The sequence below is a fragment of the Alternaria infectoria genome (genome assembly GCF_024043175.1).
Source record: "Alternaria infectoria strain BMP 0036 chromosome Unknown scaffold_1, whole genome shotgun sequence".
NCBI classification, from domain to species: Eukaryota; Fungi; Ascomycota; class Dothideomycetes; order Pleosporales; family Pleosporaceae; genus Alternaria; species Alternaria infectoria.
Window position 1 is genome coordinate 2,542,412 of NW_026250690.1, and position 15,753 is coordinate 2,558,164.

At 51.9% G+C, this 15,753-nt stretch overlaps 6 protein-coding genes across 6 annotated transcripts; 4 read left to right on the forward strand and 2 right to left on the reverse strand.

Moving 5' to 3' along the window:
- Window positions 1-2,185: 2,185 nt before the first annotated feature.
- J4E92_000859 (uncharacterized protein) lies at window positions 2,186-2,813 on the forward strand (the record flags this gene model as incomplete). The annotated part of the gene is made up of 2 exons (XM_051492273.1): window positions 2,186-2,387; window positions 2,461-2,813. The coding sequence occupies 2 exons, from the start codon at window positions 2,186-2,188 to the stop codon at window positions 2,811-2,813; spliced, it is 555 nt and encodes a 184-aa protein (XP_051357785.1).
- A 151-nt stretch (window positions 2,814-2,964) lies between these two features.
- J4E92_000860 (uncharacterized protein) lies at window positions 2,965-3,515 on the reverse strand (the record flags this gene model as incomplete). Its single annotated transcript, XM_051492274.1, has 3 exons — window positions 2,965-3,159; window positions 3,223-3,364; window positions 3,430-3,515. The coding sequence occupies 3 exons, from the start codon at window positions 3,513-3,515 to the stop codon at window positions 2,965-2,967; spliced, it is 423 nt and encodes a 140-aa protein (XP_051357786.1).
- Window positions 3,516-4,892: 1,377 nt separating this feature from the next.
- Window positions 4,893-7,015, forward strand: J4E92_000861 (uncharacterized protein; the record flags this gene model as incomplete). The annotated part of the gene is made up of 2 exons (XM_051492275.1): window positions 4,893-4,896; window positions 5,064-7,015. 2 exons carry the CDS (start codon window positions 4,893-4,895, stop codon window positions 7,013-7,015), a joined length of 1,956 nt encoding a protein of 651 aa, XP_051357787.1.
- A 51-nt stretch (window positions 7,016-7,066) lies between these two features.
- On the reverse strand, window positions 7,067-8,876 carry J4E92_000862 (uncharacterized protein; the record flags this gene model as incomplete). Its single annotated transcript, XM_051492276.1, has 3 exons — window positions 7,067-7,333; window positions 7,381-8,770; window positions 8,839-8,876. 3 exons carry the CDS (start codon window positions 8,874-8,876, stop codon window positions 7,067-7,069), a joined length of 1,695 nt encoding a protein of 564 aa, XP_051357788.1.
- A 1,302-nt stretch (window positions 8,877-10,178) lies between these two features.
- On the forward strand, window positions 10,179-10,869 carry J4E92_000863 (uncharacterized protein; the record flags this gene model as incomplete). Its single annotated transcript, XM_051492277.1, has 3 exons — window positions 10,179-10,349; window positions 10,396-10,727; window positions 10,779-10,869. The coding sequence occupies 3 exons, from the start codon at window positions 10,179-10,181 to the stop codon at window positions 10,867-10,869; spliced, it is 594 nt and encodes a 197-aa protein (XP_051357789.1).
- A 2,790-nt stretch (window positions 10,870-13,659) lies between these two features.
- J4E92_000864 (uncharacterized protein) lies at window positions 13,660-15,488 on the forward strand (the record flags this gene model as incomplete). The annotated part of the gene is made up of 3 exons (XM_051492278.1): window positions 13,660-13,807; window positions 13,858-15,064; window positions 15,116-15,488. 3 exons carry the CDS (start codon window positions 13,660-13,662, stop codon window positions 15,486-15,488), a joined length of 1,728 nt encoding a protein of 575 aa, XP_051357790.1.
- Window positions 15,489-15,753: the final 265 nt, after the last annotated feature.

Sequence of the window (15,753 nt, forward strand, 5' to 3'; positions counted from 1 at the left end):
CAAGTGCCAATGGCACTATCGAGTACGATTGGACCGGCGGCCCGCTCGTGCTCATAGGTCCAGAATCGCAGAAGTTGCTCAGCTGAGTTCGTGTTGTCCGCTTAGCTGAAATATTGTTCCGTGTGGATACATTCTGAGCCAGCCTCCAGGCTAAGTGTCGGTATCTGGGGTATGTGATAGTCTCGTTCCGCCGTGCATCTCGCTTCCAGCTGCAATCCTAACCCGAATCACAGCAACGGAGCATCTTCATTTGAGTTTTCCGGGCGCGAGGAGATTGAACCCTGAATCGTGGCGGCTCTTTGAATATCGTACGTCTGCGCCACCAGGTGGTGCAGTATGCGTGAAACTCTCGGAATCACCAATGCCAATGTCTTTTGGCGAGGTTTGCTGACATGCGAGTATCACGAATTCTTGCACAACTTGGTGGCGCCGTATGCAACCTACCCGGAAACCGAGTGCCGGCGGTACAGCTGCTGAAACTAAAAGCACACCCGTCGCGTGGGCATATAGATTCTCTTGATAGCGAATACGAAACCCAGACTCGCGGTCAACGAGGTATACCGTGGCCATTTCATATCAGATGACGGCTAGGGTACCAAAGTCTTTTTGCACAAGCGAGTCGCTGTGAGTTTGAGCCGTTTCCTCGCATAGGTTTTGGCCAGCCCAGTGGATGTAGATATGAAAGCGAGATGAGTCGAGCGTATTTGCCTGGGGTGCAGAACTCAGAATAGAAACGCCGGGCCTGGATGCTGGGTATAGACAGTCCACGAAGCTGACCGAGAAGCAAACAAGCTCATCCGGATATTGTCTTTCATCTATAGATCCTGTATGTAATGCAGCAACGGAACATGTGCGGAAGCGAAGACTGAAAATAGTTTCCCTGCCTGGAAGGAGCGGCATAGTACTGCGAGGGTATCGTGGACGTCCAATTCAAAAGATCTGGAGAAGTGAGGAGTTCTTGGCGCGTAGATTAACCTTATATTAAAGCTTGTCGTTCCATCGGTGCTCGAGGCCCTGCCTTGATCAATTTTAGCGAACGCGATTTGCTGCCCTTGCAGATGTGAGGTCTAGAGATGCATCTAAAAATAATCTTAGAAGAGTTAGTCAAGTGCATGCATCAAGCAGTGTTCGACGCACGTGGTGACTCGGAGCGACGCCACGTCCAAGGATGCATCGTATGAGCCTAGATTCAACTACTGCCGGTTCAGCAACGCGGGTTGTAGCCGGTGCAAGGCTTTCAGGCGAAATAGATTGAGAATTGATTACGCGCATCGTGTCGGGGTGATTCGACCAAAGCTGTCAGCCGGACCTGACTTGGAGGGTAGGACTATGGGACTGTCAGTCAAGTGCGAAAACAGCAAGCTGACTGTGTATGCTTGATACACGACATTCGTAAAACTGTACGTGCAACTATGAGCTGAGAAGGCGTTCGGTACTACAAGAGAGGGAACGAAGAGATCTCTCCATGACACTAACGCGAGTGTAATAGAATCCACGTCCCGGTCCCGCCGCTTATACGTCCCATTTCACTCCAGCCTACTGCGCAGTGTTTTTCCGAGAGCGCAGGATGGGTCCGCTGGGACATAGCCGAAATTTCCAAGAGCATGTCCTTCGAATAGGCAATGCTACGGCCATGGATCAAGTAGCAAAGAAGCAGGACATCATGCAAAGAGCAGTGCTGGAGGATTCGAGCCTGTGTTGATGCCGGAAGGCTGCAGACATCGGCCGCGACTTGTCCGGGTAAAGACACGTAGCGGGGCGGGCAGAACGGCGGCACGCGAATCTCGTCAGATAAAACAACACTGCGACGCGTCAAAGACAGCGTGCACTGCTGTTTAGGAGGACCGTAATGTGTGGGAATATGTGATCAGTAAGATGCACGAGTCGGGCGTTCCTATCTTCGCGAAGGAGCGACCCCGCCGCCACCCATGTGGCTGAAGCGTGGCCGTGGACCCTTCGATTTGTCACGCCAAATGATGGCATCATCGCCGCGGTCCATTGCCCTTTTCCCAATCGAAGCGGCAAACTTGCGATACATAATAACTCATCAGCAAAGTAATTCTCTCCTTCTTACAACATATACATCACCACCACCAAACTGAAGCTCCTCACGCTCTTCCTTTTGGTCGTCACGTCTTACTTGTCCATGTCCTTTCTGACTAAATTCTTTCGCCCCTTCAGCAGTATGTCGAATGCGCCCGCGCAACCCATGAACGTGCCTTCGGGTGCGCAAACCGCCACTGTCGCTGCCGGATGTTTCTGGGGTGTCGAGCACATGTACCGGAGAGAGTACAAGGGAAAGGGCTTGTACGATGCGAGGGTTGGATATATCGGTGGTGACACAGACAACCCAGGGTACAGGGCGGTATGCAGCGGACGCACTGGTCGTACGTATTCCTCGCTTTTGTTGCGCCACGAGGCGTGACGTGATCTCTGGCCATTAGCTGACTAGTAAACCAGATGCCGAAGCCCTCCAAGTCGTCTACGATCCCGAAAAAGTAACCTACCGTTCCCTCCTCGAATTCTTCTACAAGATGCACGATCCCACCACCTCCAACCGCCAAGGTCCAGACGTTGGCAGCCAATACCGATCCGCCATCTTTTACCACGATGCCGAGCAGGAGAAGATTGCGCGAGACGTTACCGACAAGGTGAACAAGCAGTGGTGGAAGGGAAGCGTCGCAACAGAGATCCTGCCTGCAGGGAAATGGTGGGATGCGGAACAGTACCACCAATTGTACTTGGACCATAACCCGGGCGGCTACGAGTGTCCGAGCCACTTCTTGAGGAGTTTCCCGCCGCTTTCTGACTAAGTTGGGATAAGATATAATGCTATATACGCATCCAATCTAGAATGACATGTCTCACGGCGAAAGACACCTCGTTCCAATTGTGGCGAACATTCTGAAAGCCTTGATGACTATGATGAGATATTCGTATATGTATGCTATCGAATATGTCTGTCTATGACGGCGGCATAACCTCAAACGTCTGCGCAACCTCCTTCTCCCACGACAAGCGGTCCTTGCCAAAGATCTCCGCACCAGGCTTGAAGTTCTTGACACCTTCGTCCAACAATCCTGTCCTTAGGACAATGCTGTCGGGGCCGAGCGCCTCTTGCTCGTGGTACACGTGTGAGGTGCAGTTCTTGCAGTAGAACTGAGGAATCATTAGTAGATGCTCTTTTGTCAACTTTCATGGATAGTCGAAGGGACGACATACGCAATGAACGCTCTTTCCAGAGTCACCCTTGTATGTGTATTTGCCTAGATCATCGCCCTTGGTGATTTTGAGGGCTTTCTTGGGGATGATCTGATTGAGCGTGTACGTGGAGCCGGAGAGCTCTTTGCAAGTGTTGCAGTGGCTAGTCGATTGTTAGCTTGATCCTGCAACGAATTGTTGTTATAGGAACAGAATGACACTACTCACCATAGGATGTGTGCCTGCTGATCTTGCTGCAGGGTGGCAGTCCACTCTGTCTGCTTGCAATGGCAATGTCCCTTGAAGTCCGTCATGATGATCTGATTGGTCCTCCTAGTTATCCGTATTGAGTTTAAATGTCAAAGTATGTAAGGGAGGATGGACAACAAGGTATTCGAGAAGCGGTAGACATTTATATAAAGCCTACCTTGGACCCAGCGCTCGTTGCTTAGCTGGATTCCCCGCCCCTCCACCCATTTAGCGTGGTCCCTCCCTCATGCGGTCTGGAAATCCCAGCGTATCGGCAGCTGTGTTCTGCATCCCGATGCGGGTATTTGTCAAAGGATTGTTGCATTAGCGGCATCATGGTACATGATATCAGGGATGACGTTCTATGTGCTCACGGTTTATCAGTCGGGAGTTGACGCGTCGACGTGTCCCGGCTCTTAACTTCTAGGTCTATGCAAGTCCGGCAACTAGGCTTTGGGCTATACTATGCGGCTCAGGATTGTCTTTCTAAGATAGGAAGAGTGATGATTCGGAAGTAGTGGTCGCTTGGGGCTGCATGAGGGGTAGCATGAGACTTATGTTGCGATCAACAACGCGAGCCGCAATGACGTAAGCGGGGCAGCTAGCTACTCTGGCACTGGCTGGAGAATGCATCCGATGAACCTTGGAAATGATGTAGAAAGTGACGTAGTTAGATTTGGTTGGAATTTGAGTTCTGATGGTGATGGCGAAGGGCTTAGCGGGCTGTGGATGGAAGGAAAGAGCCTCCCTTGACAATTCCCAGGCTGGCGCGATCAGGCGCGTAAGTTTCGCGCTTGAGCGACCAGCGCGCTGTCTCATCACTTGTACCCATGCACAACATGCTTTCAGATTCTGTGTCGCAATCAACTATTCTTCTGCGATACAATGCCCTGGCTTGTTTCTTTGGTTAGCTGTGCAGGTCGAATGCAGCACGGCCAACCTCCTCACCAATACATCCTTACTGACCTTCTGGCAACGGAAGGAACGGCGAAGTTCGATTTCGACCAAGCGCGAAGGACATCTGTATACATCTAAATCACTTTGACTACACTGAGGATCAGTTGAAGTCGTCTCGGAATAGCACCATGACTCCAGCTCCCATCTTTTCATGGCGCCATACTATCACAAAACCACCAATGCTCAACCATACCTTCTGATGTGAATTTAGACTGCTTTCTCATTCCAAGTTTATGACCAACGAATGCGCCCAGGTTTGCGAAGCTTACTGCGACTAGCCCGTAGCTTATTTCCCCGCATTCCAGCGAAGATCCAGGAGATCGTATACCTCATCTATTCCCGGACCGGAAAACCATATGGGCGGCTCGGCGTAACGCATGCCGAGCGCTCTATAGTACACGGATTGGTGTTGAAAATCTTCCAAGAACATGTAATAGGAAGGCACAACCTGCTGCATCTTGAGGAAGACTTGAGTCGGTACAATTATGCGTTGGCTTACACCTTTAGGGACCATTGTTACGTTGGCGATACTACCTTTGTATGCTCTTGCTGCAACCTGTTGGCGGGACACGGAATGCAGCGGACCTAGTGAAGCCGCATTTTCAGGTACCTATTCCATTAAATTCGCACTCACTCTTGCACTACTGATCAACCAGGGCCCTGGAACTCCAATATCTACGCCCCGTCATCGCGAACTGTCCGTCCTAGATCAGTATTTACCATCCGCGACCGTCATCCAGCAAGCTATCCGCGTCTCGTCGTCCTCCGTGGCAACGGGACGAATGTTATTTTCGATTTCGGTATCGAAGTCGGTGGCATCGCTTCTATCTCATACACCAGTAACGGGACCGGTGCTATCGGCCTCGCGTTTTCCGAAGCCTCGACATGGGTAGGTGAATGGTCTGATGCATCGAACGGGAAGTTTGCTGGTCGCGATGGAGCATTGTATGTCAACATCAGCACTACCGGCCCAGGCACGTACACGATGCCAGATGAGGTGATGCGAGGAGGTTTTCGGTATATGACGGCTTTCCTTGTCACGGACAGCGGTACTTACGTCAATGTCACGGATGTGCAGCTTGAGATAAGCTTCCAGCCTACGTGGTCGAACCTAGAAGCTTATCAAGGGTTTTTCGATTCCAACGATGAACTGCTGAATAGGATATGGTATGCAGGCGCATATACGCTCCAAACTAACGCCGTACCCACCAACACGGGACGCTGGGTCCCCATGCTCGCGAACGGGTGGGCCAACAACGGCACTCTGGGTCCAGGCGATACCATCATCGTTGATGGAGCGAAACGAGACCGTGCCGTATGGCCAGGCGACATGGGCATTGCTGTTCCCTCCACCTTTGTCAGTACCGGGGATCTCGCCAGCATTAAGAACGCACTGCAAGTCATGTTCGACTACCAGAATCCGGATGGTTCATTCCCTGAAGCTGGCCCGCCGCTTTTACAGCAAAACAGCGATACGTATCATATGTGGACAATGATCGGTACCTACAACTACATGCTATACACGGACGACGCAGCCTTTGTGCAGAGGAACTGGGCCAAGTACCAAAAGGCTATGGATTACATATACGCCAAAGTCCAAGTCGAGACATCTGGTCTCCTCAATCAAACCGGCACCAGGGACTGGGCGCGCTGGCAAACTGGATTCAACAATACGGAAGCAAATGTCATTCTATACCACACTCTGAAAACCGGTGCTAAACTCGCTACATGGCTCAACGAAAGCAGTTCCAACAATTTAGTAGCAACTTGGACGTCGCGCGCCACCGCCCTTCAAACAGCCATCCTCACCCACTGTTTCGACTCCACCTACGGCGCCTTCCGCGACAACGCCACACTCACCACCCTCCACCCCCAAGACGCAAACAGCATGGCCATCCTCTTTGACCTCATCCCACCCTCCTCCCAAACCGCTCAAGACATCTCCACAGCGCTCACAAAGAACTGGACGCCCATCGGCGCCGAAGCCCCCGAACTCCCCGGCAACATATCCCCCTTCATTTCCAGCTTCGAAATCCAAGCCCATTTCACCGTCACCAACCAAACAGGAACAACCCGTGCCCTCGAACTCATCCGCAGAAGCTGGGGCTGGTATGCTAACCATCGTAACGGTACTGGTTCCACGGTTATAGAAGGGTATAGGACGAATGGGACGTTTGGGTATAGACAGGAGAGGGGGTATGGATACGATCCGAGTTATGTGAGTCATGCTCATGGGTGGAGTTCGGGGCCTACGTCTGCGCTTACGGAGTTTGTGGTTGGACTGAGGGTCACGGAGCCGGCGGGGAGGAAGTGGGTTGTTGAGCCTAGGTTTGGGGATCTGATAAGGGCGCAGGCGGGCTTTGTTACGGGGCTGGGGAAGTTTAGGGTGGGCTGGGAGAAGGAGAAGGGTGGGGTTGGGTATGGGGTCGTGATTGAGACGCCGGTCGGAACAAATGGTGAAGTGAGGCTTCCGGTAGACGGGTTGAGTGGGAATGCGACGGTTGTAGTTGATGGGAGAGTTCTTGGCAAGGAGAATTACAAGGAAGAAGAGGGACGGGTAGTGTTCGATCTTGAAGGAGGGGTCTATAACATACGGGTTAGCATGTAGGGTTGTGCCTAGCAGGGCTAGGTGATGATTGAATTTATTCAGATGTCATCCTCAATCCACTTCCAGCAACTGATACCGACCGCCATGCTTGTCTAACGCATCTTCCACTCTCTCCATAATGGCGAGGACCTTCTCCTCTTCCAGTCTCCTTCCGACAACTTGTACAGCTACGGGCAGACCAGCCATCTTCTCCGCATCGTATAGCTTGTACGCGCCTTGCGCGACACCGTTCAATTTCTTGATGTTGAAGTCGGATGGCAGAGCGTCTTTGGCAGGATCGACGTGCGTTACGGGGATGATTCCAGAGGAGTAATCGAGCTAGATCTCGTTAGCAGAGGAATGATGGTATCGGGAAAGAGACTTACGAGATTGAACATGAAAGTGTAACCGCAGCTGCTGACTGCATCATGCATGCCACCATGAGGTACCGCAGGAGTCGCATTGGGTGGAGTGAGCATGACATCCATGTTGGCCTCCTCAGACCACCATTGGTAGAAATTCTGCTTGTACGCCTCGCGCTTGCCAGCGAGCTGCCAGTACTCGTGTGCCGACTTTGGATGCCAGTCGCGCAGCAAGCCAGCCCAGATTTCATCGCCCTTGACATACTTGACGTACAGGTAGTGCGCGTACTTGATGAACTTGGGCAGGCGCATGTAGTAGACCAGTTGCGCTGCACCCAGATCGTTCCACTCTCCCGTGCGGAAATGGCCCATGAATGTGTTGCCGCCATCGCTGAGAAGGAGTTGTGATGCTAGCTTGAGAGCTTCGTACGGCGAAGGGGGCTCGACATCGAAGACTTCGTGGCCTTCGGCCTTGAGTGCTTCGACTGTTTGGTCGAGAGCGCGCGCACATGCTGGCGAAGGGTCTGCGACGTGATCGGTTCGCATGACGCCTATGCGGAGCTTTGGCTTCTCTCGGAACTCGGTCTCGATATCCTCTCTCCATTCTAGCGGGTGGACGGTATAGTCGTATTTCCAGGGCTTCATCTGGATGAAGCTTCGCGTGAAGTAGGTCAAGTCATTCAACGTGCGCGCCATGGGACTAAAGACGGAGGGTATAGCTTCCTGACCCGACATGCTGGTGTTCATGCCGACTTTCGGCCATCGTCCCGTTGAGCACCGTATCGAGTAGCAGCCGGAGAAGTGTGCGGGTGCGCGGACCGAGCCAGCGACGTCTGATCCGATGCCAATGCGACTACCACCGAAGGCCAACAGTGCCGACTCTCCACCTGTTGAGCCACCTGGCGAGTATTTGTCGTTGTGAGGGTTCTTGCACTGGCCCCAGACGTCGTTGGTGGATTCGAAGGATAGGAGCGTGGTAGGGAGGTTGGTCTTGACGAAAGGCACAGCACCCGCATCCTTCAATATCTTGACCATGACTCCATCTTCCGTAGCAGGCTTCCCAGTGTTCCTCGAGTAACCGACAGAGATGTCAAAGCCCTTGACTTGTATAGAGTCCTTCAATGAGACGGGGATACCGGCAAGCGGCCCCTTCAAATTGACCTCTTTCTCCGCCCATTCTTCGGCTTCCGGGAACAGTATCTCCGTCACGCAATTCGTCTTCTCCTGCGCCTTTATCGCGACTTTGCCGTATGTGCGCAGGATGTCGACGGGGCTGGTGATTTGCTTGTGGACATCTTGGACGAGCTCCTGGATGGGTTTGCCGAGGATGGTGCGGTCTTGCGAGGATAGAGCGGACAGGTAGGGCGTGGGGAGTGTCGCGATCTTGGAGGCGCGTTCCGACTGCTTGCGCTTGCTGGTGGTGGAGAGTCAGCTTGTGGCATTGGCCGAGGTGTGGGGTGTCGGAAGCTTGGAGCAACTCACCAGTCGGCCTTGTGTTGTCTGTACTCCGAGAGACCCATCTTGAGGTTGCAATTGGGAAGATGCTACAGTGATCACAGAAGAAAGCTTCAGAAGAAGCCGTAAGGCCCTCGGGAACGGTTATCAGTCACATGTCGCGTGAGAGCCGCGAGTATGCGTCTGGCTATCTGGGAGCTGTGTCGCCTGGACCTGCCGCATTCGAGCTGACCCGGGCTGGATGCGGGGAGCTCCTATCATCCTCCCTTTCCAACATCAGAGAACAACCCCCATCTTCGGTGCTCGTACGCGACTTCTTGCGATATCCTGACTACGAGATGGTCTTGATCGGCTTGCACATATGCAGCATCGCGTAATTCGACCATGGGCGCGGCGAGCGCTGTACTAAACCGTCAGGCAGCCTTCCGGCACAACTCTTCAGCATGGACGCCTCACTTCCAAAGTCTCCATACCTTAACGCTCTTGACGCGGGCACCCATCTGAATCGCGCGTAAAGATCAGCTAACCAATGCCTACGAGATACCACCAATCCGCCAGCAGAGCATTGACGCATATCGTCGCGTTGTCCTCTCATCAGCGTACGCGTTTCTTCAGCAACGCCATCACCAAAGCACAGAACCATTTCTTCAAACATTGTTTCCACCTTCCTCGCATCTGATTGAGCCTCAACACTTTCCCAGCATAGCTCCCGCGCGCGAGGTAGGGCGGGAGGTCGATGTGGGACCGCGGAAGCTTGAACAACACCCGCAACAACACTTCTCACCCAGTCGATCTAGACGTCAAACTGTGGCTCCACATGCTTCAGGTACCGCGCAGATTCTACACACCTGAATGGCTTCCCCAGACTTGACGTTTAGGCTCGTCATGCTGTAAGCGCCTACGTGCATCAGTGCGGCAGCTCGGGCCATTTTATGAGATACCGCCGCTTCGCGCTCTCATTGGCTCCTCCAGCGACTACTCGAGATGCCATGAAACGACTGTGGTCCAGACACACCATGAGCAAGAATAGCAGCAATCTTGACTATGCCCTTTGCGATCTGTTGTTGAGATCGCAACCAACTCTTCGTTGTATAAGATGTGCTGGACGCAACGTCGTAGTAACTCATCACACGCATCATCAACCAGCTCATCACAACTCACTTCCTTTTCGTCTTTTTTTCTCTGTTTCCTTATTTCCTTGTTTCCTATCTGGGTCTCATTCATTCTCCATTTTCTACGAAATCACTCTCTCTTCTGCTGTGCAGACCGCTATCCATTCCTTGCTGCTTTAATCGCCTCGTCTGTCTACTTCGACATCACATCCTCAGCCTCATTCGCTTTTCGATAACCAACTTCAACCCGCCAATATGCCTGTCCCCAGCTACAACGCCATGCCTTTGAGCAAGATGTTCCTTGGCGCCCGTGTTCTCCAGGCTATCTGCATGATCTTGGTCATTGGCATCTGCTCCAACTTCATCCAGATGATTGTCACAACTGGTGTTGAGCCACCCAAAGAGTTCGTCGGTACTCTGAGCGTGGTATGTACTTTCCTCTACCATCACCGAATACTTCTAACATCGCTAGACATGCATCGCTGCTCTCTACATCATGGTCAGCGTAGGCTACTACTGGTCGCAAGCCAACCTCGGCCTCCTCGTCATGACCGGTGTCGACTCTCTCCTTCTCATCGCCTTCATCGTCTGCGCAGTCACTCTCGGAAAGCCCATGTCGTTCCTTAACTGCTACGTCATCGGCAAGTCATCCGCAGAGATCGATGCTCAATACGCCAACGCCTTTGTCACTGCGACAGTTGAGAACCTCAACAAGTCCACTTCTAGCTTGGGCCACTGGGCCGGTGTCACACGCAGCAACTGCTTCCAGGCCAAGACTGTCTGGGGTATGGCTATCGCTCTCTGGTAAGTTCTCATGCAACAAACTGTACCTGATACTCTGCTAACACGACTCAGCGTACTCTTCACCGTCTCATGCGCTCTTCTCCCCACTCTCTGGTACAAGAACAACATGAAGAAGCCCGCCAAGGCCGTCGAGGACGCCTAAACGCGAGGACCCTCACCATCGAATATGTCGAGCAAACGCGACGACTCAGCAAAAAAAGGAATGTCCTGTCAAGAGCGCTCTCTGCCAGTCTTCCACCCCCTCTATCACACCTATACTCATGTCTTTTCTTATCTTTTTGTCAAAACTATAAAAATAGTCTGCATTGCGAGGGAGTTTGGAGTTGTCTTATCTTGTTTCTGTCTTCTTCTTCAGACATTGAATGTCTATAATCCTAATGGATAGTTTTGGGCCTAGTCGCCTATACCAGAATCAATTACATTGACTTTGTGTATCAAATGCTTATCTTTGCTTAACGTGCTATTCTACTCAGTCTTTCCTGGCGCTGTTGATTCCCTCACTGGCAGCCTAATCGGTTAATCATCGCTGTCGTCATGTAACACGCATTTCTTTGTTCGAGATGCGCACTGTTGCTAACGTCCTACATCGCTGCCGTCCGCACGCTCCACCTTTTGGCAGTGCTTGATCATGTGGTTCCAAGACGCAGGGACTACTCTGTAGGTGTGACAGCGCTGCTTGGTAACATCTACTGTGTAAACGCTACCTTGCGGTAACTAGCACCTCCGCTTAATGCCCACAACCCTGCAATCGACTTACCCAGCGATGCGAGGCCCGTGGAAAGCTCGAGCAAGAGAAAGCCAGCTCGAACTCCAGGCCAGTGCTTCGATGTAGCACTTGGCTCATCGATATCTCCAGCTGTTATGATGGACTCAGACATGACAGGCAACGCTCTACGGAGTCATTCGTACACATCATCGCTTCCGCAAGTATAAAAGCTATAAGTTGAGCGCTCTTTCCTTCTTCTCATACCCACAGGCTACCATATCCTTAAAGTTAAACCAGTATACTTTACCCTCACACACGCGTTCGAAGACAAGAACAAATTGCGCACGAACGACCAATCGGCAGACCCCAGCTTCACGTCAAGAGCAAGATCCACGGTGTGAAAAACATTCCGCAATGTGTATCGGTAACTACAAATCCTGCCGTAACGGCTGGCCGGAGTCTGGAAGCGATCGAAAGCTTTGCTTCAAGCCAACCAAACCCCTTCTGTTTGTCCCGACGATGCCATGTTATGAGTCGAAGAAAAGATACGACAAGCAAAATCCCGCATTCGTTCCAGATGACTGGCCGCATGAGCGTTATGGCCTTTGCGATACCATGCAGGAGCATTGGGGTGATCAGGAGCCGATATCCTATGAATTCTATGGCACACCTCAACCCACACCTCGACTCACAGGGCAACTTTGCAATGATTGTGACACGGAAGCTAAGCCCGCGGCGTCAAAGAAGAACGCAGGAGTGAAGAAGGAAGAAGATGAGGATGGCGATCAGAAAGGTGGTTGGGGTACTGCGACTGGACAGAGTGGTATCGCACTCAAGTGATAATGGTATGATGGTCGAATTGGATGCCTATGGGAGAGCTACAGCGGTATTACACTTATTACAGGGTGTTGGTCGCATGGTCTGCTTAGACGATCATGCCTAATCATACAATCTACGGTTTCTCTCAAACATATTCGACTTTCACTGTCTGCTAAGTCATATTCTAGCCATCAAGGAAGTCGTCTTGTTTTGTTGATGTTTGCGAGGACCAACATTGTCAAAAGACGAAATCGATGAATTTGGCACGTAGCTTGGAACGCAACGTACGCTGGAGAACGAGAAGGGAGCTTATTATATTAATTTATGACATACCTAGGTAAGGTCAAATAAGCCAAAAACGTCACTGATGTCACAGCATACAGTGTATGTCTTTCCTACCCACCATTTGAATGGGCAGCAGGTCTTCGACAGCGGTATTGCGGTGATTGAAGGTCATTCAAAATATCCGGTGGGTCCGAAAGTTGTACCAAGGTGATCCTGGACATGCCAGTCAGACAGTCATCACGTCAGACCAAACCCAGTGTATCTTGAATGCATAATCCTAGAAACCCCAGGGGACATGGGAACGAGAGCCAAGTGTATACCATGGGAATCTAGACTTGTCCGACGGAGACGCATACTTCCACCCCTTGCAAACCGATAGAAATCTCTGCAATCGCATTCGTTCTCGCAAGTTTCGAAATTACTGCATCGGGAAACGCCCGCAGAAGGCGTCCATCGTGTATCGGCGTCCAGCGAACAGGCGGAGGTGGTAAAAAGGAAAATTTGATGCCATCCCATCTGCACGGTTACCAAAGCTCCCTGTCCGCGGCTGACTCGCGCGTTCATTGGCTGTCGCAGGCAGCAAGCCTCACCAACGAGCTTCAGAGCATCGCGACTTCACGACGTGCACGAAGGTGAATGATGACCGTAAGATTCAATGCAGATCGCCTGGATGAGCGCACAGCCTCTGAAATGGCTCACACGTGGTGTGTATACTGCGTAATGGAATCCTAAAAGCCGAGCATTTGGTGATCACGCGCGAACCAGCGCGTCGGATTGTCAGCGCCTTCATGCACCCGGCTGCAGGCCAGTTAGTCCCCGCTTTACGCCATTCGACGCCGTGCTTGTGTATATAGAACCCTGATTCCCATCTTTTCCAGTGCCACGGGATATCCAACCGCGGACTTTGAGATTGTGGTTCTTGTTGAGGTAGTTTGGTTGGCCAATTGCTTCTCTGAGGGACCTGAGCTTCGTCGGTACGACGTCATCCCCGGATAATCTTCGAACGCGAGCCGGAGATCTTCAAGACCGCGACTTTTGCGATATTCTCAAGACGACTTATTCATATTTATGAAAGAGGGGAAATATTAGCCCAACATGTCGCTCACGCAACGAGTGACATCGATGGAGGAGCATGAGCCGTGGAGCAGAGAGGCGAGCCCGGACTCTAGGCACCGGAAGATGAGCTTCAACCCAGTCGGCACCTGGACGGAGCAAACAGGCGAAGAGCCAACCATAGGCGCGTTCGAAGTGCCCAGGTGGAAAAGACTGTGTATGTATCATGGAACACAGCATGGGCGCACACGAGCTAATATCGCGTAGTCCAGGTCTTCTTCGCCGTTATCTACTGCCTCTTCGCCGCCGGTGTCGTCTTCGGTTACGCCGCGATAAAACCCGTACTACTCGAAGAGGGCGTCTACAGAGACTACTGCACAAAAGAAGAGCTGGACCAAGATGTACACGTCTGCTACGAACAGGAGCTCCGGCTCAACCTCATGTTCACGATCGCTGCCGTCTCCACGAACGTCGTCGCGCTTCCCGTCGGTACCATCCTCGATCGCTTCGGTCCACGCGTATGCGGTATAACTGGTGCGATATCCATAACGATTGGCGCATTGCTTTTCGCATTCGCGAAGGAATTGGCTTTCGACGCGTTCATCCCTGGATACTTGTTCATGGCGTTAGGTGGACCATTTATCTTCATCTCGTCGTTCCAGCTAAGCAACACGTTCCCGCAATACTCTGGACTCATCCTGGCGCTTTTGACTGGAGCTTTCGATACCTCGAGCGCGATCTTCTTGATGTACCGACTCATCTACCAAGGCACCGATGGCAACTTTTCGATCAAGAAGTTCTTCCTTATCTACCTTATCGTTCCGGCATTTATCCTCGCAGTTCAGGTTCTTTTCATGCCATCGGTATCGTACAAGACAGTTGGTGAACTCGTTACTAGCGCGGAGGAGGAGCAGGTCATCCATGACTCGGACGACGAGATTGAAGACGCAGCAACCGTTCGAAGCCTTCAAGATGCGCGACGAGCACATCGCGACAGCATTGTTAGCGAGATTACGTCTTTGCTTGGCACAAAAGATGGCCAGAAGCAGGCACAAGAGGAAGACAAGAAGAAGAACATTTCAGGTGTATGGGGTGCGCTACACGGTCGCACCGCCAGCCAGCAGATTCGCACACCCTGGTTCATCCTCATCACGCTGTTCACAGTGCTGCAGATGACGCGTATCAACTACTTCGTCGCCACGATTCGGACGCAATACACGTATCTTTTCCATGACTACGAGAAGGCGGTCGAGATCAACAACTTCTTTGATGTCGCGCTTCCGGTCGGTGGTGTTTTGTCTGTACCGTTCATCGGTCTACTTCTGGACAACACAAGCACTACTTTTACGATGGCGCTGCTCGTCACTGTTGCTACCACAATTGGTGTGCTAGGCGTGATTCCGGAGACATGGGCTGCGTACGCAAACATTGTCCTCTTCGTGCTTTACCGACCCTTGTACTACACTGCAGTTTCGTAAGTTGTCCAATCCTCCGCTCTTAAGCTCCTTGCTAACACTACTACCAGCGACTACTCTGCCAAAGTCTTCGGTTTCGCCACCTTTGGAAAGGTCTACGGTCTCATCATCTGTCTCGCCGGTGTCCTCAACTTCTCGCAATCTGCTCTCGATGCCGCCACACACAAGACCTTCAAGAACGACCCTGTGCCTATCAACGTCATCTTGCTTAGCTTGGCGCTGCTCGTCGGTCTAGCCCTTGTGGCGTTCGTGTGGCGGAAGAGCCACAGGATTCAAAGGGAGAATATCGAAGAGGAGGCTGAGGAAGCAAGAGAGTCGCTTATGCCAGATGCTAGTGGAAGCCAAGGAGCGAATGGCTATGGGTCGATGAATGGAAGTGGGACTGTCAGTCCTAGTGAAGACAACAGGGGCAGAAGATTGTAGGGCAAGGTATGTGGCCAACCTGCATAGTGATGTTCTTTGTATCGCGGTATCTGGCACGCGGGCTGTGTGGCTTGGAAACCCAGGCGCATGTCCCTAGCCACCTCACAGCCGACCCTGGCCGCATCTTCAGTGCAAGGGCATATGTGTACACTTACAGTACTTCCTCATTGTAGTTCAGCATGGCGAGGCGTTTGGGATCATATTGTAGTATAATGTATGAAAGCATGGTGACATGCGCGGGGCACATTATTTTCTCAGTAATGCT